Raw genomic sequence first — 26,212 nt, 5'->3', positions numbered from 1 at the left:
GTTCTGCCCTTCCCTCCCACCCCACTCCTGTCCCTTCCCACCAAGCCAGAAAAGAACTTCAAGCGGCTTCTGTTGAGACTGCTTAGGGCTAGGTGGAAGACAGATGCCAACAGCAAATCATGTCACATCCAAATGTGATAATGGGAGAAAGGGTTATTAAAGGGGGTTTTGATATTTTTAAAAGGGAAGTCATTAGAGGGTTTTTGGTATTTTAAGTATGTAACAAATAGTATAGTACTATATGAAAGCTCCTGTTCCCATGAATCATCATGTACAGAGGATTCAGAGAGGAGACAATATACCAATCCAAAGATATGTTTCAATGTTTTATGAACCAGGATAATCTTACTGGCACATATCAGCTGAATACTAGCCTTATCTATAAGTACCCAGTGTTTTGTTGTTGTTGTTGTTTTTCTTTTTTTTTCTTTCTTTCTTTTTGCTGCAAACAGTAGGTAGTGAAACTATACATATGATGAAAATTGTTTAGAAATATGTCTAATGACGAGAAGCACATAATCAGAGTAAGGAAAGGGTGAACTAAAATAAATATATGATAGTTCTTATTCCTTCATATTGCTAAAGCAAGTCAAGAACCATGAACCATGAAAAAGACATGAATTAATTCCCTTTGAGAGATGCAGTCGATATCCTATTGGTCATAAGTTAAATGGAACTCTACAACACTTTCATAATCAGAAGAACAAAATATTTCAATCCCCCTAGAGTATACACTAATGTTCTAAATGGGCGCATTGAAATTTCAAAAGCAGAATCCCAGTTGGATATATCCAAAAATCACTATGTACATAGCAATGCAGAGATCTTGGGAGATTTTGCCACCTGATGTTTCAGAGCAGGAAGCAGCTGGAGAAATCATTAACAGCTTAGGAGAAAAACTGAAATTACATTTCTAAAAGCTAAGAATAAATAATTTACATGAAAAAAAAGACACTACTCAGAGAATCACAAAAGAAATTGATTGAGAGAATTAAGGCATACAGAACATTCTTTTGTAGGTAATTGGTTGAGTGGGAAACAGGATCCATGGCCAGGTAAGACAAAGGGACTGGACATGATCAGAACAAGTTTTACGTGTTAAGATCAAATGTCAACCACTGGTCCACTTGCAGCCCTGAGGGATTGGAGGGAGGATGAGTTTGGTGTTGAGACCTGGTTGACTGACAACTGAGGTCATCATGTGTCTTCTGTGTTCGACAGACGCTTTTTCATGTGGAAATGACTGTTTACGTAGCACTGTAAAACATTAAGAAAAAAAGACAGTACATGTAGTTAACCTCTTGGTACACTAAACAAAAGAAAATAAACATTGCAATGTTGTAAGCACCACAATATTGTTTAGAGTTAATTCAAAACAAACTACAGGGAACAAATGATATCCAAGCAATAAAAAATCAGAGTTTTAACATATACCCTGTGCATGGTTAGACGAGACTGAGGTTGTGTAGACTTGCCCAATGATCAGAAGGTTGCCAAAGCAAGTAATTCCTATGCTACTCTTGTATCCTGCTCATACCCTCTGTAACACTGCCTGGCATCATATTCTTTTACAATCATTCTTAACCAGACTTGGCACAGACATACAAATGCAGACATGCACCTATATACCCTGAAGTCCTTCCTAGTAAAATCTCATATACTGTGCTCTAAGGTTGGTCTGTTCACCAAGGATGAAGACACCAAGGATGGGCCACGGAGCTAGGTTCCACTGGAGACTGTGGGAAGCAAGAGGACTTTGGAAGATAGAGACTGAAGGTTGAGCATGGTGGCTGCTGGCCGAGGAAGCTGAATTTTCACTGGGGAGAAGCAGCATAGTGGGGATTGAGAAAGTGAAGCACGGTATTCTACAGAGTGAGAAAAATGGTGTGATCTATACCAAAAGATCAAGAAGACTATCTATGGGGCATATGGAAGCAATCTGAATCACTGAAGGGAAATGGGCCTTTTTAAGGTATATTCACAGCAAGAATGTCATGCTCTCTGAGATATTATGTTAGCAGAGGACCAAAAAAAAAACAAAAAAAACCCCGGAAACCTCCCTCCTTGTTTGCTGTTTCTTCTTCTTCCCCACATACCGCCGCCCCCTCTCCGCCTATGTGGAGGTATTTTTTTAAACTGGAAAGGGTGACAAAAACATCTCAAGAGAAGAAAGGCCCTGAAGAAGAAAGAAGACAGTAGAAGAAGCCTCCTTTCTAAATCAGTTCACATTTCTACACGCAGGTAAGTTGTATCCCACGGTGCTGAAATAACTCCAGAAGTGCTTTTGGAGTGTTTGGTCTCAAAGAATGCAGGAATAGTGAGAAAAGTATTGGAGACAAATAACATTGCCATTTTTAAAATGGGAAGGAACCAGGATTTATAAACCAGTACACTTGACTTTAAACCTTAAGCATAACCTCAAGTTTATGCAAGAAATGGTTGGTGCATTTAGAAAATACCAGAGTGAGTAGTAAGTGCTGGAAGGGATTTGCAAAAAAAACCAATTATTTCAAATTAACTTAATTTCCCTTTTACTTGGGCAGGGGTCAATATATTTATAGCCCATAGATCTGCAGTATGTTTTAGCAAATAAAGTTATTGGAACCCAGCCCATGACCATTAGTTTGGTCCATACTGTCCATGGCTGCTCTCACACCACAACGGGAGGGTTTAGTGCTTGCAGAAAAGTCTGATCCTTTACAGAAAACTTGCTGACCTCTGAGTTAGAAAACACCACTGAGATAGTCTGTCTTAATTTCTGCAAGGCATATATCAAAGTTTCTCACATAAAGACACTAGAGAGATATGATTAGGAATCACATGCCAAGTAGAATTGAGTCTCCAGACACTTGTCACAGGGCACTACCCTTGGCCAAGTCCTGGATCCTATTGTTGACAGAGACTATGACAAAGGCATAGAGAGCAAACATGCTGGTTTTACAGAAACCCATGAAGTAATAAATATGGAAGATGAATCAATATCCAAAATGATCTAATTAAACTAAAATGTGGGACTGAGACCAAGATTATAAAAAGATGAAAATAGAAGTTGCATCCACGTAAGAAAAAAATAGATTAGATAGATAGATTGATTAGATGATGGAAACCTGGTTTGGCAGTTTGTGTGGAAAAGATATGAGAGCTTAAGTGACCCAGAACCAGTCGTGTGATGTATTGCTAAGAAGACCACCCCAGAGAGACAATGGCAAGATGGCAGGCTGGGAAGCTCCAGGCCCTTGTTCTCCCGTGCAAACACTGACCGACAAGACGAACGAAAACAACCCTGTAGGAGCTCTGGAAATCAGTGGAAGAGCCATAGCAAGCAAGTGAATGCCCAGCCAAGAAAAAAGCCGCATTAAAAGCAGGAGGGGGGCACCTAGGTGGCTTATTCGGTTAAGTGTCTGACTCTTACTTTCAGCTCAGGTCATGATCTCAAGTTTTGTGGGATTCTGCTCCGACTTGGGTTCCGTGTTGACACCACAGAGCCTGCTTGGGATTCTCTCTCTCCCCCTCTCTTTCTCTCTGCCTGCCCCCACCAACACACACACACACACACACACACACACACACACACACACCCCAGTAGGAAATTTCAAGGTTGGTCTGTTTGTTTTAATTCACCTTTGTCCCACCCTCCTCCTGCGAAAAAGAGAGAGTAGACCAATGTTCTGACCTGTCTGGGTCACCTAACTCGGGTTTCAGAGGGCCAAAAGTGGCACAGCTTTTTGGCAGATCTCACACAGGTGAAGCTTCAGGAAGCAGTGGGCATGGCTAGTTAAAACCCACAAGGTGGTCGTGGGGAAGACAGACCCACGTACGCCTAGCGTAAGAAATTACTACTTGAAGAATATAATAGAACATCTTCATTAGGCCCAAGAAGAAGCTGGGGTGAGACTCTTAAGGGGCGAGGGAAATTAAGACTTGAAACAGTACCTGTGTACAGCGGAGAATTGGAAAAAAAGTACACACACTGGTCCGGGAAAGGTACATGCCCGGAAAAGGACTGGAAAGACCATAAGCCTTCACACTGGGCTGACCCCGGGCTCAGAACACGCCCTGCTAATTAGTGACGGTCTTCTCCGGCCCTCAGTGCCATGTGCGGAGTTGGAGAGGTGGCTGTTTTTTCAAATGCTCAGTTTTCAACCGAAGATCACGTGGCACATAAAGAAAGAGGAAAACATGGCCCATTCAAAGGAACAAAAGAAATCTCCAGACACCATCCCGCAGAAAATTACCACAATCTTCTGCTCGTGTGCGTACAACGTTATAATCATAATGCCTGGTATCTAGCACTTCACTTCTTTCTCACACCACATCCAGAGGGCTTTCTTCTGGGCTCAGGCAGAACTTGGCCACCTACCCCGGGCTACAAAGGGCGGCCCCGTGCCAGCTTGCAGGTCCTCCAGAATCCCCCAGTGTACTCACGGCCCTATCTGCTGCTCACAGAGTATAGCCTTCTATCCCAACCCTGGGTTACTCTCTCCCTTTTTCACATCCCCTCTAGCCCTTCAGTCTCCTCGCACCGTTCAGGGTCTTTACTCGCTGTCATTCACGAACACTGCTGCTATGCCCACAGACGAAAAGGCAACGCCCGTCTTGTTGGTGCCTGGAGATACCCGTTCACATGTGTGTTGAGGAGGAAGGGGCACAGACGGGGTGACGTGGGTAGGCCAGAGCCTTAAAATCTAAAACCATCGGGATTCTGCCAGGTTCCCAGAGCAGGAGATGGGCCGGCAATCTGAAATCTTCCAGGTTTTTCTTCACCTTCGCTGAAAGAGGCCTAAGTCATCAAAGCCCTGCCGCAGAGAGCACAGGCCCCTTGGCCCCAGAAGACCCTTGCGGGCAGTGTATTCTAAGCCCATTGTGAGTAGCCTAAGTGACCCTGGACATATTCCCGACCTTTCTGAACTTTGTTTCTCATCTCTAACAATGGGAGACAAAAACCCAGTCCACCTCAGAGGAGAGATTCTGACTTAAAACACTCACTTAATTAAAAAAAAAAGCAGGAAACAATGGGAAATAGATATAATTATAACATTAATATTTATATGAGAACCATATGTAAAATACCTTTTAGGGTCTCATCTGCCTCACTTTCGCTTATTCCTGATCCTACGTATGAACAAATGCTGCCCTCTGGAGGCTGAAAAGACATTTCTTTGGACCACGGATAGGCACGAAATAATGTAGAATAGCTCTTGATGATGTGGGACTCCTTGCCACTGAAAAATGAAAAGTGAATGATATCTTTGAGATGAGAAACTACCAAGGGCCATACAATCTATGCCTGTGGCTTCACTGGGTTACCGTTACTGGGTCCTTTCAGTAGTCGGTGTACGTCCCTGTCGAGCTAAAATTTTCAGCGGTACCTGTAGTAGGAGGAACTAGATGGCAGCGGACAGAGGAAACACTGCGCATATTAGCATAAACTTCTACAATCTACAAACATAACCGAACACCTGTTAAGAGCAAGGCATCGTGGTGGATGCTGGGGTGTTCACAAGATGAGCAAGACACAGATACTAATTGCTAGGGCTTCGGAATCAAGTGCAGTTTGTATATGGCGGCTCCTGCTACTTCAAGGATAGAGGAAATGAAAGTGTATTAGGGGGCCTGATCTGGATCACGCAATGGGCACACCCAATGCTAGTTTTGGGGGGCTGTGATTTTGTTGCCCTTTCCAGGATAAGGTTGGGTGGGATTGGGGTGTCCGATGTTCCTGTCTTTGGGCCAGTGCACATCCTGCCACCAGGTTACCCCCATTTGGGGTTCGCCTGCTTCTTGGCTTCCTCCCAGGGGAGGCAGGTCCATGGAGGGGAGGGGAGGGGCTCAACATGCAGAGCACTGGGACGTAGCTGGGCTTTGCTGCTTTGTTCCCACCAAGATTCAACAGTCTTTCTGAATTTTAAAATTTATCCATTTGTGAATTAGTTTGTCTCCTGTCATTTGTAAACTGTCTTCTCCTCATTGATCTTTGGATGATCTATCTTCCTGTTTGCCATATCAATTTGCGTGAATTCTACAGATTGAATGTTAACACTTGTGTTATATTTTAAAGAGTTTGCTGTTTCCCTTTTACATTTGTTTTGGACCTAGAGAAACTTGAAATGCTTATAAAGTCAAAATGTACTCATCTTGTCCTCATTTTTTTCCTTATTTCTCCAAAAACATTTCCTTAACATTTTAAGCAACTTACTACAGCTGACCCTTGAACAATGTGAGGGTTAGGGGTGCTGACCCTCAGTGCGGTCGAAAATCCATGCATAACTTTTAACTCCACAAAAACTTAACTACTCACAGCTTACTATTGACTGGAAACCTTACTGATAACACCAACAGTTGATGAGCACATAATTTGTAGGTTTTATGTATTATGAACTGCATTCTTACTCTTCCAATAAAGGAACATAGAGTAAAGGTTATTAAGAAAATTATGGGGTGCCCGGGGTGGCTCGGTCGGTTAAACGTCCGACTTCGGCTCAGGTCATGATCCGTGGTCTGTGAGTTCAAGCCCCACGTCCGGCTCTGTGATGACAGCTCAGAGCCTGAAGCCCGCTTCAAATTCTGTGTCTCCCTCTCTTTCTACCTCTCCCCTGCTCACGTTCTCTCTTAAAAATAAATATTGAAAAAAATTAAAAAGAAGCTAGTAAGAAAGAGAAAACACTTTTACAGTGCAGTATACTGTACTGCAAATAATCCATATATAAATGGGCCCATGTAGTTCAAACCTGTGTTGTTCATGGGTCAACTGTATATACATATAATTAAAACTAAGTGATATCATACAGAAGGACTTATAATAAAAAGCGACAATCCAAGCCCTACCTCTCCCGATATCACTTTTACTCTCCTGAGAGCCAACCATTTCTAACCATGTCTGTTTTTAGATATTCTGACAATAATCTTATTGCTAAATGTTACTGACCTCTTTTGACTTACTGGTTTTAAACTTATCTTTGGCAGATACGGATTTCTGCTATGATCGGAAAGGATTCATCCTTTCCCCTATTTTCCCCCCAAATAGCTCTACCACTATTTTCACTTCTCCCGTCTGTCAGAACTACATCTCCATGTACTGAATTTAAAATCTCCATTTTCTTGTTCCATCAACAACAGATGATGCATATTAACTTTCCACCCCACCTCCTCAACTGTCATTAGAGCTCTACGTTTCACTGCCAATGTTAATGAGATGAAGTTTTATACTCATAGTTTTGTATTTTTATGATTTAGCCAAAGAACAATTTAAAATGTTGAGGGGAGCCTGGGTGGCTCAGTCGGTTAAGCTTCAGATTCTTGATTTCGGCTCAGGTCACGAGTTCATGGTTTGTGGGTTCAAGCCCTGAGTCGATCTCCATGCCAAAAGCATAAGCCTGCTTGGGATTCTCCCTCTCTCTGCCCCTCCCCAGCTCATGCTCGCTCACACACACACACACACACACACACACACACACACACACACACACACACACACTCTCTCTCTCTCTCTCTCTCTCAAAATAAAATAAACTTAAAAAAAACCCTAAAAAATAAATAAAATGTTGAAAACTAGTAGGTAATTATTTACTGCAGAGCCTGGTAATTGGCCATGATTATGCTTTCTTCTCTGCAGTTCCAATGTGATAACTACTATCTTAGCACAGAAGTACATTTCTAGGATCAAATGTCAAATTCAGGGTGACCTCCACTCATTCACACGTCACATTTAACTTACGTTCACATCTGGTAGTAGCAAAGGCTGACGCAAATTGGGTCTATTCAGGACAAAGCTTGTCATTTAATGAGGGTGTCTCTGTCTACCAGGGTGATATTATGATAGTAGCAGAGATCAAAAGTGTAGAAGCGAGTTTTAATGAGGTGTCCCCAGGAGTTCAAGGCCCCCTTCCTAGGAAGCGCAGTCCAATTAGTTGCCTGGGTGTGTCCTTGACCCAGGAGGAAATGTAGTGGGTGACGTAGGCATACTGAGGGACACGTCCAATGTGAGGACACTCATGCTGTCTGTGTTATGTTTGAATGGCAAGCAGAGGCTGTAGCACTTGGGTGGTAGTCCACGGCTGGAATCCAAAATCAGCTTTCCCACCCTGGGCACAGACACCGGCCTTCTGCTTAACCTTTCAAACCACAGCTGGGGCTAGATGGCCCCAACGTTCCCAGGCAGAGACAGTCCAGGATGAAGCAATGTACCTGCAGCCAGAGTTCTGCTTAGAAGTGTTGGGTACTTGTTATCAACAGATAGAAAAGTTGAACTCTTTGTTTGAAGGAGCAGGTCTCTCTTATCAGCTTGGACTGAGTTCTTGGGTTTGTCTTTTTTTGTTAGACAACAGTTTTTGGAATCCCTTCACAGAATACTAGTCCCCCTTCAGGTAGATACCCATGCTCCTACAAGACTTTGTTTTCCAATCTCTTGCTCCCACATAAGGTAACTGAGCTTATCTAAGAAGCACTCCCTAAAGAATTGAGATCAATATTTTTGGATTTCCCAGTGACTGAGCAGTTCTTTCCTCTTGCAGTGGGCAAGTGCCATTATTAACCCTGTTTGGGCGCTTCTGTCTAGAAGTATAATAAACTGAGTATTGTTCTCCTAAACACAATGTTAGATGCATTTATGTTTTATAGGCTAGATCTTCTACTCCAAACTATAGAAGCATAAAGATATTCTTCCTTCTTTTAGGAAAAAACACAATAATCCATAGATCTTATGGCCAAATCTCTAAAGTAATACAAATGTAGTAAGTTGAAGGAAGCACAGAAAGAAAATATCAAGAAACACATCACATGGATTTTTAATACATATCATATTAGTTTGTTAGGGCTGTTGTAACAACATACTGTGAACTGAGTGGCTGAAATGCATTGTCTCACAGTCCTAGAGTCTAAAAGTCTCAAGATCAAGGTATCAATAGGACTGGTTCCTTCTGAGGGCTGTGACAAAGAATTCTAGGCCTTTCTTCTAGCTTCTGGTGGTTTTCTGGCAATCTGGTGTTCCTGGGCTTCTACATCACCCAAGCACTCTTCTGTGTGTATGTCTGTGTCAAATTTCTCCTTTTTATGTGGCCATATTGCATTAGGGGTCTACCTTACTCCAGTATGACCTTATCTTAACAAATTACATCTTCAACAACCATATTTCCAAGTAAGGTCACATTCTGAGGGGGTTAGGAATCCAGCAGGTAAATTTGGTGGGAGGCAGGACACAATTCAACCCATAACACATGTTTTGGTCTCTTATTTTTGAAAAAGAGTATGTGTGCATTTAAAGCACACACCAGGGGCACCTGGGTGGCTCAGTTGGTTAAGCGTCTGACTCTTGATCTCAGCTCAGGTCTTGAGTTGTAAGTTCAACTTACAGGGTTGTAAGTTCAAGCCCCACATTGGGCTCCATGCTGGGCTCCATGTTGGCCATGGAGCTTAAACACAAGTAAACCTTTAAAAAAAAAAGGGGGGGGGGTTACAGAGCAAGTTCTGTCTCTCAACAATTACTCTTCCTTTGTATCAAAGAAAGCATTAAATGAAAATGCTTTGAAAGACAGATGTAAAAGAAGTATAAAGAAATATCAGAGTTGAAAGACACACGTCTATTACCACAAGTGAACATTCAGACTTGAGGGTAGGCCTGACCCACCCTTTTCACCTGGGGGACAGACGATGAATAAGCCCAGTGCAGCCTGTTAAGTACTCTTTTTCTCTCTCTGTCATGGTCTGAACGTGTCCACTCCCCTCCCTTCAATTCATATGTTGAAATCCTAATGCCAATAAGATGATTTTGGGGTGGGGTGGGGGTGGGACCTGCCGGAGTTTGTGAGGAATTGGATCAGAGCCCTAAATAAGAAGAGACACAAGAGCTCTTGCTTCCTCTCTCTGCTCTCCACCACGTAAGGAAGAGGCAAGACGGTGGCCATCTGCAAACCAGGAAGAGGACCCTTCCCAGAATGTGACGATGCTGGTCCCCGATCTCAGACTGCTTAGCACCCAGAAGCGTGAGAAATGAATATCTGTTGTTCAAGCAACCCAGTCTACAGTAATTTGTTACAGCCGCCTGAACTAAGACCTTCTCTTTCTCACTGGATTCTCATCAACCTAGTGCACTAAAACTTCAGAGCTTGAATAAATCCTCACAGATCCACAGTTTCAACACTATCAAAGAAAAGTTAACTTGCTAATCATAATACTAGGTCCCCAGTATCTAGCGAAATGTATAGGCTTGGAGGAACCATTTAGAAGGGATGGTTGTTTTTCATCATCAAGCTTATGAAAGGACATCCAAATGGTACAACAATAGAACTCAGAAATAAAGGAAAACATCACTCATTCTTTAAACTGTCATTCTTATCATGATACATGCCCTTATAAAATATCCTTTGCTGTGGGCAGAGTTTTAAAATAACTTTTTAAAGTTATATTAATACTTCAAAATTGATTAAGTGTTCACCATTGAAAATAAGGGAGAAGAACAAAGAAAATAAAAATTGGTCATAATCTCATCACCAGAAGATACTGTTCGGATATTTTCAGTATTTTTTTTCCTATACATACGCATGAATATCTTTAAACCTAATTATGTTGGATATACATATGCATTTCAATTTCAACACTTATTATATCATAGGCATTGATTTGTATTTAACTCCTTATACCTTAACTAACATTTGTTTTAACATGTGAGAAACTTAATCGTGTGTAATGGGCCAATTTTTTCCACTGACGAAATACTTCATCAAATCATCATGGATTCTTAATAGTCTTTTTAGGATATAAATATAAAATACATATCCAGTGCACACAATTTAGAAGGTACAGAAAAAGGATAAGAAGAAAATAAAAATAACTGATAATCTTAGAGAAATACCCACTGTTAATGTTTTAGTGCACTTCGTTCCCATCACATTTCTTGTCTATACATTGCATGTACTCAGACACTCCAGAGAGACTGCCAAACCCACACACCCCGTCTGAAGAGTTCTCTACTTGGTTCTCTGTCATTGGTCTGTCTGGCCCAGCCACAGATAATCGGATAAAGGGTGGGTGCTTGATATAGGTGCAACCAATGTGTAGACCAGCTTATTTCCTACAGATCTCTATTCAAGAGTGGTACCCCTGCCAGGTGGTTATTGACCCAACCAGCCAGATCTTTGCTTGGGAAGTTTGGATTCAAGACCTATGGAGAGATGGTCAATTGTAGAAATAGACGTGGCTGAAGAAGCAGCTTTATTCTGTCTATTACAGAATATTAAATAGAATGCTTGCTAAGGCCAAGCATTGAATTCAGTGGGGGAGTGTCTGCTGTGGTCTATATGTAGTCTTCACCTTAACACATATTCAGCTTTTGAACCACACTTTGACACATTAAGCAATGGAACCCTGAAATGCCCCCCTTTTCCTTTAATGTTAGACGTCGGCTGGTAAACATTTAGAAACACAGCACTACATTAATCAGAGATGTTGATTGCAGATTACAAACACCAACTCTGGCTAATTTTAATATTTAAAAGAGAGTTATTGAAAAGCTATTGCATAGTTTATAGACTTAATGGAAAATGGAGAAATCACACCTAAAACCCAGGCAGGAACCAAGGTAAGCCAGGTACCAAGTTCACAGCCAGGTCTCAATATGGGAAGAGATTGGTAGATCATCACTGCTTGCACTCCACCATGGATGCTTGATCTTCCACGACTGGTGTCTTGAATGATCTCTAACTGCCCTGCATCTTTGTGTCACTCCCTTAAGATTCAAAATCCCAGAAAGAAGCTTTTAACCGTATGAACACAGGTTATATGCCTGTATCCTCCCTAGAGGGCCAGGATCTACTCCTCTGAAATTCCAGAGTGGACGGTGGGGCCCTGCTTCCCAGTTTTAGGATTTCTCTGAGGCTTAGGGATGAGTGCCATGATTTTAACTAATCATCAGAAAAGAGCCAATTATATCCAACAAAACTCAACTCACCTCTTTTCAGAATATGGTCCAAAGGGGGTTTTAAAATAATCTTCAGAAAGGTCAAAATTTTTCTGTAATTCAAAAGCTGTAAAATAATGTAGACTATTGATAATAGGTGCTGGTACCAGACCCCTGAAATCAGAAAAAGAAAACCCGCAAGAATTTTGTAATGATACCAAACATATACACATGTAATACCTAAATACTGACCAATGTTATCCACATAAATGCAAATGCTAATAAAATCTATTTGGAACAACGTACTATACCAACTGCAACATTTACTCCAGAGCTTGTCTTAAAACACTAGCGTTATTATTCTAATTTGTAGATTAAGCAAATTTGTATTGTTTTGAATCTTCCTTATCCATTAAGTCACTAATATAAGCAAATTATCTTCCTACTGATAGGACGTATTCTACGCATTCTATTATAAATCCTAGTCCATTTGTTATGTGAGGCCCAGCAATGTATCAACTGCTATTAAAACTGAAATAGATATTTTTGAATTTTGTTTACAATCCAATGCTTTGAAATGATACCAGAATAAAATATCTCTAAAAATGCTAATGTTATAATCTCAACTGAACTTTAGCGGAAATATTTTTTCATCTCTACTAGCCTGTTTCCCCAGAGTGACTTGAAAGAATCATTAACCATTTTCAGCGAAAAAAATCCCATCTCTATTCCCCTCAGACTTGCTAAATAGAGTTGCTGTGTGCAAAGTAGGCCAATTGCACATAAATGCATGCAAATTCAAAGCATCTCTCTGTCCTAGTATGACCCATTTGGAGCTCATATTTCAAACTGCTTAGTTGTCTATCCCCAGTGTTTTCATAAGCATGGTCCTGCTGCTGGTCAGAGGTCACACAGACCCCAGTTTTGATGCTCTGGAGGACACTGCCTACCTCCTGGCCATCACCCCCCTGGCCCTTCAGTAGAACTCCATATATACGGCACAGCCAATCTTTTGAACCAGATTATCCAAAGATAGCCTACTAAGATGGAGAAAATTCATCACACTTTTTGGATAGGTAACAAATAGACAAAACTTGGTTTCATTTATATTGGTTGAAGACTTTCCACAGCTTAAAATTATAGACAATGAAAAGAACTGAAATTGAAAAAAAATTTTTTTAATGGCTTCTTTATTCTGCTTCCTTGAATCACTGCATTCTAAAAAGCTTTTTTAAATGCTATAATTAAGGTCTTGTCAATGTTCTTCCTAACTTTCTGAAAACAGGGACTTCACTTTATTTCTCAAATTTTCTAAAATGACATAGAAAAGAGAATTCAGAATATCAAAACCTGTAACATTAAGGGGCACCTGGTAGCTCAGTAGGTCAAGTGTCGGACTTTGGCTCAGGTCATGATCTCAGGTTTGTGAGTTTGAGTTCCTCGTCGGGCTCTGTGCTGACAGCTCAGAGCCTGGAGCTGCTTCAGATTCTGTGTCTCCCTTTCTCTTTGCCCCTACCCTGCTCATGCTCTTTCTCTCTCTCTCAAAAATAAATAAACATTAAAAAAATTTTTTAAATGAGACTACCATTACTTAAAAAAAAAAACAACCCTGTAACATAATGAGAAAATTGCAAACATTTTATAGCCATCATGACCTAGTTATTCATTTTGAGTAAATATTAAAGCCTAAATATGCCTCTTAATACACAACAATTAGTAGTACAGTAATTACTATAGCCATAACATCACAAAGACTACTATGCAGAATGAACTAAATAAAACCTTTCATATTAAGAACTGAGAATTCATAGATTAATAGAGACAATAATTCCCACCCTCATGGAATTTGCAGTTTAATATGGGGAGGATGCATTAAATAAATGACTTCACAAATAATTAATTACTATTGTTTTGAGAATCGTGATGGACGAGAACAAGATATTCAGCAAGATATAATTAACCTTCAGTTATGAACAGCTTTGGTGAAGGCTGATATATGTATTCAATTCCACCTGAAATACCATTTTTTAAAAAACCATCAGTTTCTAGGAGCTGTGAACATATTACATTTTCTTTAAAAATATATAAATGAAAGGAAAATACCACTTATAGAACCAGTTTACTACTCATTCACCGGATCTACTTTAGTACAGAGGCCCCCGGTTAGGTCGATGATCTGGGATTCATGGGGTCTATTTGGATCCTAGAGAATCAAGGTAAAGATGCCCAGGTGTAAATAAATGTGATAAATCGCTACCTTTGAAACAAAACGGTGTGATGAGGAGGAATCTTTCCCATCAGGGCCTGCCGGGCTGTCTCATATTGTCTCTCTATAGAATCTCTTTCCTAGGCAAGAAATATGATGAGAAAAAAATTATACTGCTGGTAAAAATACATCAGATGGTAAAAGTACCCATAATCACTGTCTTCTTACAAGAGATTGTCAAATATGTGGAAAGAAAAAGGGAAAGAAGGCCTAAATAAACAACTGGTATTGGTTCAGTGGAAAGAAAAAGAAGTTATAAATAAAAAATAGTTTTATGAAGACCACAGTTTAATGTATCGACTTTATTTGATATCTAAATAATAGTGTAGCAATTTCTTATTAATGTTTATACATATTTTTTTAATCTTTCCCATGAGATTATCTCTCAAGGATATATATTATTATTGTCTCTTTAGTCTTCCCAGATCTTGGCACACAGAGTAGTTAGCAGATGGGCTAAATACGACCCTGAAATAGGACAAAGCAAGAGGTCTTTCTCCCATGTTTCACCATCACATCACCATCATTATATACTTAACCACTGGATGGGAATATAAAAACATAAAAGACACAATCTCCACATTCAAAAGATTTATACTTTGGTGGCAAAGGGGGATTTAAAAAGATGGAGAAAAGGGGCTCTTGGGCGGCTCAGTTGGTTAAGTGTCTGACTCTTGATTTCGGCTCGGGTCATGATCTCACGGTTCATGAGTTCAAGCCCTGCATGGGGCTCTGTGCTGACAGTGTGGGTACTGCTTGGGATTCTCTCTCTCCCTCTCTCTCTGCCTCTCCCCCACTCATGCTCTCTTTCTCTCCCTGTCAAAATAAACTTTATTAAAAAAATTAAAAAATTAAAAATGAAATAAAAATAAAAAGATGGAGAAAAAAGATAGCACATGCTGGTTTATAAATAGTGCATGTATCTACATACAGATTATCTAACAGAGTGTGATCTTTTTAGCAACCGTCCATTTACAGGATTTGCTCACTTAAAGCAAATCTGACATAAAATTCTTAATTTACAGGAGAGATAGATTAGCAGGTGCTTATTTGTTTTACATAAAAGACCCATTTGTAAAGGGATTTATAATAGCATTTGTTTAAACAGCCATCTTCGCTTGCAGAAACTTACTATGAAATAAACCTGTTTCGACTTTAATGTCACTCCCAGCCTTCTCTCTACCTTGATATTTCGTTAAAATCTCATAGGAAATGACAACAAACCAGTATCCCAGTGGAAGAATAACGCCCAAGGCATGGTTGTGAGCCCATACCTCCAGGCTAACACCTAGTTTAGCCTTGGGGGCTAGCATCACATCAAGTGGTTTCATGTGTTTGGGGGAATTCTTCAAGAATCGATTTTTAGGGGTTAAGTTGATGTGATTCTAAAAACACCCTTGAAAACTGCTTAAATAACTCCACAAATACACCTAAATTGTTTCATACTACTATAAAATTACTATATATGGACCAACTCTGCTGTACTATTCACTCCCAGGTTATTTTGTTATTATTTTTCCTCAAATTATCTCTATAGCAGCACATATATTTTCTATTGTGGTTTTGCTTTATACCATCTTTATTTTTTTTCTATATTAATTAGTGGTTTAAATTATATCATGACTAGGAAGATGACAGTACCAGTGGAAGCACAGTTTGGATCTTTCAGAATTCCCACACAAAAACTAGTTACAGCAAGCAGACAGCAAACTAAAAAATAGATCAAAATATTTACAAGAAAATTAGGTGGCAAGATATCCCTACAACCCCTAAATAAAGGTGATCATAGCCGCAACACCGCACGGTACCAGTGTCCATGTGAGAGGAAGCCAAAGGAAGCAACAGGGGGACTAAAAGAGCTGAGAACAGGAGAACTTCAAAATGGCCAAAAGTATTCACTGGAAACAAAAGCAGCACCATTGGGCGCCACAGCTGGAATACAGGGGGGCCCGTTCTCACTCCAGTAGTGGGTAAGGATAAAGGGTCTGCAGTGAGTCCCGTAGGAGCTGGATCAACTGTGACTTTTTTGTAATGTTTTTATATGTTTGTGTATTTTTGAGAGAGACAGAGCAAGAGTGGGGGAGGGCAGAAGAGATGGAGACACAGACTCTGAAGCAGGCTCTGGGCTCTGAGCTGTCAGCACAGAGCCCGAGGGGGTGCTCGAACTCACAGATCGTGAGATCACGACCGGAGCCGAAGTCAGATGCTTAACCAACTGAGCCACCCAGGTGCCCTTCAACTGTGACTTCTTGACACTGACCCATTATGGTTCTTTTCTAAGACAGGACTCCACACTAAAGAAAAGCTGATGGGAGCAGAATAAAAATTAGTTAGGACAGAGGAAACAGAGACAAAGAAAAGAGAACATCTAGACCAAAGTGGTGGAGGGGAACAGAGCCAGAAAACCCCTAAAAGAAGACTGCTGTATATTTTAATACAACTTGAAAGAACCATGCTTCCTTATAAATGTTTGAGAGAACTAATTTCCCATAAAAATGAGAAACTTTTGGGACGCCTGGGTGGCTCAGTCGGTTAAGCGTCTGACTTCGGCTCAGGTCATGATCTCGTGGTTGGTGGATTCGAGCCCCATGTCAGGCTCTGTGCTGACAGCTCAGAGCCTGGAGCCTGCTTTGGATTCTGTGTCTCCCTCTCTCTCTGCCCCTCCCCTGCTCTAGCTCTGTCTCTCTCAAAATAAATAAACATTAAAAAAAATTTTTTTTAAACTTTCTAGTAAAATCCCAAAGCTATTATTTTAAAAAAGAGAAAATGGAGAATAACACTTCTACATACAAGGAAAGCATGCTCACGAAACACATAAAGTCTGTAATCTACCATTTCAAAATTAACTAAAAGACATTAAGGAAATGACACAAAACATTAAGGAACAAATAACTTACAAATTTTAAAAATGTTTATTTTGAGGGAGAGGGGCAGAGCAGAGCCTGACGCAGGCCTCGATCTCACGAACCACAAGACCATGACGTGAGCCAAACCACGAGTTGGACACCTGACTGAGCCAGCCAAGAGCCCCACAATTTTTAAAACTTCTAAGTGAGGTGACAGAACTCAAGAAAGAACTAGAAATAGGGGGGAAAAAAAAGAGTCACCTTAGAAATGAAAACTAAACCAGAAGGAATATAAGAGTGAATAACACGCACACATAATGCCTTCAGAGGAACAGAAAGTGAATGAAGGAAATTTTTTAAACTCAAAAAGAAATGAAGAAAGAGGTAAAAAGATTCAAGAGAAGATGACAAATATTAAAGACAGGCAAAGAAGATCCAACATACACACAGTAAGAGCCCTTGTGAAAGAAACCAAAACAAGGAAACCCGTTAGGTCGTAAAAACTACAATTCAAGTAAAGTATGACAGATGCTCATCGGCAGGCAATGCTGTCCCCACAGCCCCTTCTGGATCTAGCAGAGAATAAGCCTCGACAACAAAACTAGTAAAGACACTGGCCTGAGGCCTAATGGTAAGTATCAAGTGTGCACATACTTGAGAACTAAGACAAAATGAGAATTAAAAGGGAGCGAGCACATGACTGTGCACTGAGAGTGTCGCTGCAGCCCCGCCATAAACAAACTGGGGTGGAGAACATTTGCAAACAAAATGTTTTTAACCGTTTTCCGTTTTTATACTGGGGGCTAGTAGCATTGGCATTGTCATCCTGAGACTCTTCTATACGTGATCTAGAAAAAACAAGGGAGAAGTTTAGTGACATTGGAGTTCTATCATCTCCCACATCTTTCAGAATCAGGATTCTCAGTGTGGAAGAAAGATATGTCATAGAGGAGAAGATGAGTAAAAATCCTCACGTCTTGAATCTGAATTGGAAATATTAAGTTGAACTCATGAAATATTTTATCTATCCATAGAAAGGGCCTAGAAACAATGACCACCCCAATAGCAATGAGCACTCTGCTCTTGGCGACTTGCATTACCATCTTCTGCTTAAAGGAACCAGAGCTTCTTGGAGAATAGGGGGGTTACGGGTTGGAGTAGGTAATGAACCAAAGAGCGTAGAATATCTGGTCCTAACAGAAAGCAGGACGGCAACCCAAGTCGACATAGGTCATGTTAAAGGACACAGGAGCCAACCTAAAGAAGCTCACACTGGCCAAAGGGAGGATAATTTGAGTTTCGATGAGGTTACAAAATGCAGCAGGTAGATACCGTTCAATATGCACAAATCAAGAACAGAATGATCACAAATAATATTTAAAAATTAATTGGTCACCTTCAGAGACTAATTAATAGGAAACCATTATCTTGAAAAAAGCACTTAGACTGCTGATCCTATCTGACCGGTGTCACTTGGTGACCAGGTGGCAGAAGAGAGTAGCATCTCTTTGTAGTACTATTGCATCTAATAAATCCGGTGGATGCAGAAAGCGCTTTTCTTTTGGAGTCAAAACAGACATTGCTAAGCTGCGTGATCTTGGACAAGCTCCCTGAGATGAGCTTCCTCCCAGTCTCGAAAGGAAGTGGTGCTTAGTGGATGCTGGTGCCCAATATTTTGTCACCACAGATTCCCCTTGTCACTGGCTTTCATACAGTCAGGTACTTTGTAGGACTGGACTGGCCTCGTCTGCCCCATGTGTACATTTGCTAAATGGGCTTTGAGTGAATCAATCATTCAGCAACTTCTTTTCTGGAGAATCGGCTCTCAGTAAGCCGGCCTGCCCCACGAGTGAGGGTGTTCCCTAAGAGAGTCAGAAGACCCGGCTGAAGAAACATACAAGTGAAGGCCAAGTGAAGGTTGAAAATCGAGCTGCTTCTTTCTGGAAGGCAAAGATGTCACCCCCGTTCCAGAGCAGAAAGTGTTCACCAAGCCATCATAACCTTCACGTATGCGTTCCAGGGAGCCAGCCATTGAAAAAGGGGTTGTGTCAGCGAGGGAAAATGAGGTATAGTGTTATCTGACAAAACGCAAGAACTCTGACTTCTGTAATCAATAGTAATAAAGTGAGTCTTGTATAAACAAAACCTCTCACTGCATAGGGTTTGTTATGTACTTTTTGCAGCAGTAAGAAAAGAGCTGTGCACTTTTTTTTTTTTTTGTACTCAAACCTTAAAAGAAAATTGTGTTTAAGAAGTAAGGTTGATCAAAATTTTATTTACAGCTCTCCAGGAATCTTTCAGAGAAGTTCAAATTAATATGCTCTGGGAGTCACTCGGAAAAGTAAGTACCACTTAAGCTGAGAAGAGAGAAGAAATAAAGCAACAAGGATTGTATAAGCAAGGAATAAGGAAATAAACTGAATACTTTATTACCATTTAAACTCCTGTGAAATTATGGTCATATTCATTGAAAGCATTTTATATTGATAAGCTGTTTAGAGTCACAAGCAAGAAAAATGATGTTAGCAGATGTTTTTCAAAGTTGAAGAACAAAGAATACTATTCTTCGACATTTCTTTTCTAACAAAGACAAGCCATTTGGGTCCCAGTGATCCCAGAGATGAGGAACAAAAAACAGCCGTCAATATATTAAGCAGAGGTAATACTGAGACTATCTCCATGCTCCGTTGGCCCATTTTCTACTCAGAGAAAGAAGGCAGTAGTAGAAGGGCTAGAGATACGCTGACGAGAAGACACTAGAGGGGTCTCTACCAGATGGTACGTTCGGTAAGCACAGGGATGAGTTCTACTTCATTCTAGTGTCTAGAACAGGGTCTGGTAAGCAAATACCTGATATGTACTGAAAAGCAAATCCTGATCCTATATACCTGGTAGGAATTCAACAGATTCAAGACGTGTGAGAAGAACAGAAGATGCATCAGTGAGAAGGAAGGCAGGGGAAGGGAACGCGTTAGGGCAGGAAAGGGGAGGGGAAGGGAGCCTTCTGCAAATGGGAACGGACTGGATGGCTAGGACAGCAAAGGCTCTTCCCAGGCTTGCTAAATTCGCAATGACAGACTGAACTCAGCCTCCAACAACTATCACTCAGACTATGGACACTACTTTCACACATGGCCACACTTCCCTCAGCTCATTATTCCCCTTCTCCCAGATCTACATCCAGTGGGACAGGAAAGTAAATCCCAGGTCTTAACCGCTCCCACCCTACTGTGGCCTACTGCTGTGGTCTGGATTCCTGACTCTCTTCAAACCCTTCAGCCCGATTTGTGTAGTTGGACCTTGGGTTTCGATTTTGCAGCATCACGCTCGGACTACCCCCTTGTAGACTGCCCTTGATTTTTCAAGCTGCAGGAAATCCCACTCACCCCCAGAGAAGTTATGTAACTCACTGAGGCTTGTCCAGCTAACGAACAAACAAATGACATTCATTCTACTGCACCAGGTGCCCTCCTAAACCCCACAAGTGCCAGCATGCCTCACATCTTTTTCAACCTTTACCACCTTCTTCCCCCTCCCTAGATAAGCACTCTCCCGACTTTATGGTATCCACCTTTTTTGTTACACTTTTAGCACCTAAACACCCTAAGTATTATGGTTTACTATTGCCAATTTGTTTTCAAAAAATTTTTTTAATGTTTATTTATTTTTGAGAGACAGAAAGAGCACGAGCAGGGGAGGAGCAGGAAAGAGCGGAAGACACAGAATCCAAAGCAGGCTCCAGGCTCTGAGCTGTTAGCACAGAGCCCAATGCAGGGCTCAAACACAAGGACCACGAGAACATGACCTGAGCCGAAGTCGGATGCTTAACCAACTGAGCCACTCAGGCGCCCCTAGTATTGCCAACTTTTAAACTATGTGTTAATAGAATCACACAATACGTATTCTTTAGAGTCAATGATTCTTTGGCTCAACAGCATGTTAGCAAGATACATCCATGGAGCCAAGGTGGATCACTTTCATTACTGCACATATTTCACTCTATGAATATTCAAAATTTTATTCGGCCAATCTACTGCTAGCGGACACTTGAGTTTCCAGTTTGGAAACTGCTATGCACAAGGGTACCATAAACATTCTTGCACACATCTTCCGGTGCCCGTAGCCGCACATTTCTTTTGGAATACCACTGCTGAGGCGTAGGGTACAAATGCCCACCTATTCGCTAAAGCGTACAAAGTGAACCTTCTATCAGTTGTCTTACAAGAATTTCCACTGCTCCACATCTCAACAGTCAGCTCATAATTTCAGCACTTCTGGTTTATGCATAATGGTATCTCACTGTGGCTATAATTTGCATTTCCTGATAATGAGGTTGCCTATCTCTTCACCTGATTATTGGCCATCTAGATACTCTCCTTTGTGAAGAGATTCTTCCCTGAGCCATTTTTTCTTAATAGTTTATAAAAGTTCTTTATATATTCTAAATAAAAGCCTTTGGCCAGTTTTGGTTATTGCAAATATCATCTCCCTCTGTGTCGTTTGTCTTTTTTTCTCTTTAATACTGTTTTTTTTTTTAATTAACAAAAGTTTCTAATTTTAATGCTCCTCAACATTTTAAACGTTTAAACTCTTCCTTTGTAATTAGTATTACGTTTAAGGAATCTACACCTGCCTCAAAGTCATAAATATCTTCTTACATTATCTTCTAGCAATATTATTGCTTTGTCTTTCACATTAACATAGATAATCCACCTTAAATTTTGTAATCACACCTTGCAGTTAGAAACCGTGCTCAAGAAAAGGTGGAGTACTTGAATACAGGGATGAGACAGAAAGGCGTCGTGTGCACGGAGAGTTTGGGTGGCTATGAGCACAGAGGAAGACCACGGTCTTCAACATGAGAGGGAAGGAGCTTCAGAGAAACAGGACCCAAAAAGGAAATTTCCACCTATCCATTACTGTCAAATGGCTCCCTTGACAGTTTCTAAAGGCGAATATGAACACATTATATCTACAGTTAAGAGACACCAAAAAAGCCAAAAATTTGTACTTTTTTTTTTTTGAACAATTTACGATACAGGTTTTTGACAGGAAGTTGCAATTACTTTCTTCAATCCACTAAAAAAGGCTTCAGAAATACATAGAAATTTATGTTGGGAAAGTAAAATGAGGAAAAACAACATCTTCTCCAAAAGGTTACAGTGAAAGGTATGGGAGATCATTTACATGAAAGCCTTTCCAAATTACAAATGTGTGTCAGGGCTATTTATGTTCTCTAACATAACATGGTAACATCTCTATAGGCTTCTGCTGTCATGTTGCTCCTTTTGCATTGTTAACAGCCGTGCAGAAGGTTAATAACCTAAAATCTGATAAATGCTTACAATTTAAAAATAGCATTGAATTCATAAGCTTTAAAAGAAAATAAGGCACTAAAAATAACTTTAAGCGCATTCGCCCCATATATATGACAGCGTAGTTTAGTATTTTGCTAGTATTTTGTGTGTATTTCTGAAGAATGTAGCTGTTGGCTGTGGGGGGATGTGATTTGCTTCTTTGTGAAGCCATTGTTACATTGTATCTCTACCAGCTCCCACGGAAAAGATACCAGAACCTCCAGGCTGCAAGGGGTTTGAGCGATGTTACCATCCTGGATGGGTCACTGCCAACCCTCTAACACCATACACGTTCCAGACCAGACCAGACCACGGATGCTCTAGATTACAGGGCTGAATGGTTTCTCAGGGAGGTGACTGCAGGTAAGGAACGACCTGCCTAAAAGTTCACGAGGCTCCTTTTGACCACAAGTGGTAGGTAACACCTGCACCCCTTCTCCATGTACCACCACCAAGGTGGCCCCTTCTACCCTCGCATTGCCTTTTTATCATATCCTTCCCTCTCCAGTTTCTCCATACTGTTCATTAATTTCATACTGACATGTTGGCCAGGAATTATAGCTAAGAACACATAGTGGGGGGGGGGGATTCCCCCCCTCTGTTCTTCTTATCCTCTCTTGTCACTCCTAAATACCTGAGTGCCCCTGACCAGACAAAAGCTATCTTTAATGAAGCCTGAAAGTTTTCTAACAGGTAAAATTCAGACTGGTCGTATTGAAATAAATCATGAATACCCACTAACTGGCAGAGAGGTGTGAGTTTCTCCTCCGTGTGTGTGAGGTTGTTATGGCAGGACAGCAGAACTGGGATGCGAGCCGGTCGGTGACGCTGCCAGGACATGGCCCCATCGTGAAGGAGTAAGTACGGCCAAGGATTTGTGTTCTAGAGTTTACACTATGGATACGCCGTGTCCTGGGGACACAAAGGAGAACATACATTTGAAAATCTAAGCCCCAGGGGCGCCTGGGTGGCTCAGCTGGTTGGGCGTCCAACTTCGGCTCAGGTCATGATCTTGCAGATGGTGGGTTCGAGCCTCGCGTCGGGCTCTGTGCTGACAGTTCAGAGCCTGGAGCCTGCTTCAGATTCTGTGTCTCCCTCTCTCTCTGCCCCCTCCCCTGCTTGAGCTCTATCTCTCTCAAAAATAAACATTAAAGAAAAGAAAAGAAAAAAAAAGAAAATCTAAGCCACGACAAGCATAAAATCATACTATCCAAGGACAGGATAACAAGGGCAGAGAGAAAGGGGTAGACTGAGCTGAAAAGAGCTGGATTTCCCAGGATGGAAGGACCGAGGCTGGTCGGCTCCTCGTGGAGAGAGAGGAGGTAACTCCTCTTCCCCAATTTTCCAGGATGGGGTAAACCTCAAGATCCTTGAACTTGATCCAAAGAATGGGAGTGATCCCGGCTGCTAATGACTGATATTTGACTTCCCACAGATCCTGGTGAATGGGAACGATTCCAGATCTAATCTATTTTGGATAAATATGATGTTTCCTGCACTTAAGTCTCATGACACGAATTCCTTTTTTTTTGTTTTTACATTTATTCATTTTTGAGAGACAGAGCATGAACAGGGGAGGGGCAGAGAGAGAGGGAGACACAGAATCTGAAGCAGGCTCCAGGCTCCGAGCTGTCAGCACAGAGCCCGACGCGGGGCTCCAACTCATGAACTGCGAGATCACGACCTGAGCCAAACTTGGACGCTTAACCGACTGAGCCACCCAGGTGTCCCAACGAATTCCTATCATTTATAAATGTTTGGAGTGCACCCACCCTCTGTGCCTTTTAAGAAGCCCTCATCCATACCTGTGCCTTTTGCCCTGCCCCAGGTGACTGGACAGTCAGGTTCTCTTGCCTGCTACAATATGAATTCAAGAGACAGAGAGAAGTGGCCAGGAATTGTGAGCACACAGCCAAGAGGCCATGGAGAGTCAGGGCTGGTGTGCGTGAGAATGAGTTCATGTGCGAGGGAAGCCCGAGTGAGTGGAGGAGGCTGGCCAGGAGAGAGAAGACAACAGGAGAGAGAAATAGGGGCAGAGATGACAGGAACTTGATGCCTCTGGAAGGCGGAGGAACCCCAGCGCCTCACTTTCTAATCCTAGCGCTGGTCGGTTCCTGTGAGGTCTATACCTCATCCGTGCTCCTGACGCACTGTGAATCCACTCGTTCATGTTTTTTATATGGAACTACCTCTTACTGAAGCTGACTTGAATGGATATCTGTGTCTTGTACCCGCGACACTGTCATTTTATGACTTAATCCAAGTAGGCTGCAGAGCTACGCCTGTATACACTGCAGCCCGAGACTTTTCGTCTGAAGTAACCAGTCTGATTCTCTTGACCTGCCCGCGGCTCTGACTTTAGAACGTGATATAATTATTTGCTTAGAACAGCCTAGCCTTGGGGCACTTGGGTGGCTCAGTCAGCTGAGACTCTGACTCTTGATTTTGGCTCAGGTCACGATCTCACGGTTTGTGAGATCGAGCCCTGTGTCGGGCTCTGTGCTACATACAGCCTGCTTGGGATTCTCTGTCTCCCTCTGTCTCTGTCTCTGTCTCTGTCTCTCTCTCTCTCTCAAAAGTAAATAAGCAAACACTAAAAAGAGGAAGAGGAAGAACATTTTAGCCTTAAGGAAAAACAAACTAGGACCTGACAACCAAAAGCCAAGTCCTGTGGAATCGGTGATGACGGCAGTGGCCATGATCTAGGCCTCTTCAGATTCCCAGATTGTCCTATGAAACTATTAGGTGGAAAATGAGCACAACCTAATTTCCATGCAGAGCCAACAATGCACTCCATACTCCCGCACACACTGATTTTTCTGAGTTGTCAAGGAACTGAACTGGGGCAGAGTCACATGACGGCCTTGTGTGCTGCCAACTTCTACACCATGGCCTCTGAGCGGGCTCGCTCTGAAGGCTTGGCACGACACCACTCAGAAACTTACCCCAACAAGAAAGCGAATTTTCTCCCGAAATGCGTATTTTACCGCGTTTATTCTGTTGCAGCGCTTTTTCTATTCTTGTAACTAGGAGAGCTGACTTTTGCCTGGGAAGCTGGGGAAAGGTAGTCACCAAAGCCACACTGGATGCCCTTTGTGGAGCCCACGTCTATTCTCACGAGTGTAGAAAGAGGCCAAAAATTTGTCTTCAGCTGACACCAGAGAAGAACTTTGGCGAAAGTTGGTCTCAAAATGCCAAATCTCCTCCGGGCCCGACCCGTGCAGTGTTCAGTAGGGGCCCAGCCCCCTCCACCCCTCCGCCCCTCCGCCCCTCTGCCCCTCCGCCCCTCCTTACCACTGGGGTTTTTTTGGCTGAAAGTTTGGCCCACAGTTTCACAAAGTAGTTTCTGTCTGTAGCATCCAGGAAATCACACAAACTGGTGGCAGTGAGCTTGCTAGAAGCCTCTTCAGATTTCAGCTGGGGTGTCTCCACATCTGGGAGAGAAGGAAGCAAAGTTTAAAAATCAAAGGCATGAAGTAAGATAAGGGAACTTTCTGAAGGAAGAGAAATGCCGTATCTCTGGATGGGTCTAAAACACAGCAAAACTGAATACTGAAAATCTGTGCATTTCAACCTGAAAAGTGAGATAATTACAGAAATGTCTTACAAAACAAGGTAATAGTTATCACTGAATATAATAAAGTCAGGCCACAGCACCTAGTAGACGTGCCCGGGAGTATACTTAGTACTCATCAATGCAGGCATATAAAGGGCATTGAAGTAAACCTTGGCTCATACAATACCTTCCAGATATGTAACTGAGAAGTCACACTGATAATTACTTTCCATTCAACAAAATTCTTCTAAAAGGCTAGAAGAAAATAAAGCATGCAATGCTGAAAAGAAACTCAAA

General features: G+C 41.7%; 1 protein-coding gene across 3 annotated transcripts in view; it reads right to left on the bottom strand.

The window, feature by feature from the left end:
* Positions 1-958: 958 nt before the first annotated feature.
* The window catches only part of LRGUK (leucine rich repeats and guanylate kinase domain containing), a 108,683-nt gene continuing 83,429 nt past the window's right edge, over positions 959-26,212 (bottom strand). For all 3 annotated transcript variants that reach the window (XM_042972793.1, XM_042972798.1, XM_042972803.1), the window contains 5 exons: positions 25,654-25,793; positions 14,148-14,236; positions 11,942-12,064; positions 5,071-5,222; positions 959-1,257 (listed from right to left, as the gene is read on the bottom strand). In XM_042972793.1, the coding sequence (XP_042828727.1) occupies positions 1,112-1,257; positions 5,071-5,222; positions 11,942-12,064; positions 14,148-14,236; positions 25,654-25,793 (650 nt within the window). In that variant the 3' untranslated portion in view covers positions 959-1,111. The remainder of the gene's footprint in view (positions 1,258-5,070; positions 5,223-11,941; positions 12,065-14,147; positions 14,237-25,653; positions 25,794-26,212) is intronic.

The sequence above is a fragment of the Panthera tigris genome, chromosome A2 (genome assembly GCF_018350195.1).
Source record: "Panthera tigris isolate Pti1 chromosome A2, P.tigris_Pti1_mat1.1, whole genome shotgun sequence".
NCBI lineage: Eukaryota > Metazoa > Chordata > Mammalia > Carnivora > Felidae > Panthera > Panthera tigris.
Note: the sequence above shows the minus strand (reverse complement) of the source record. Positions and strands in the feature narration are given on the sequence as shown.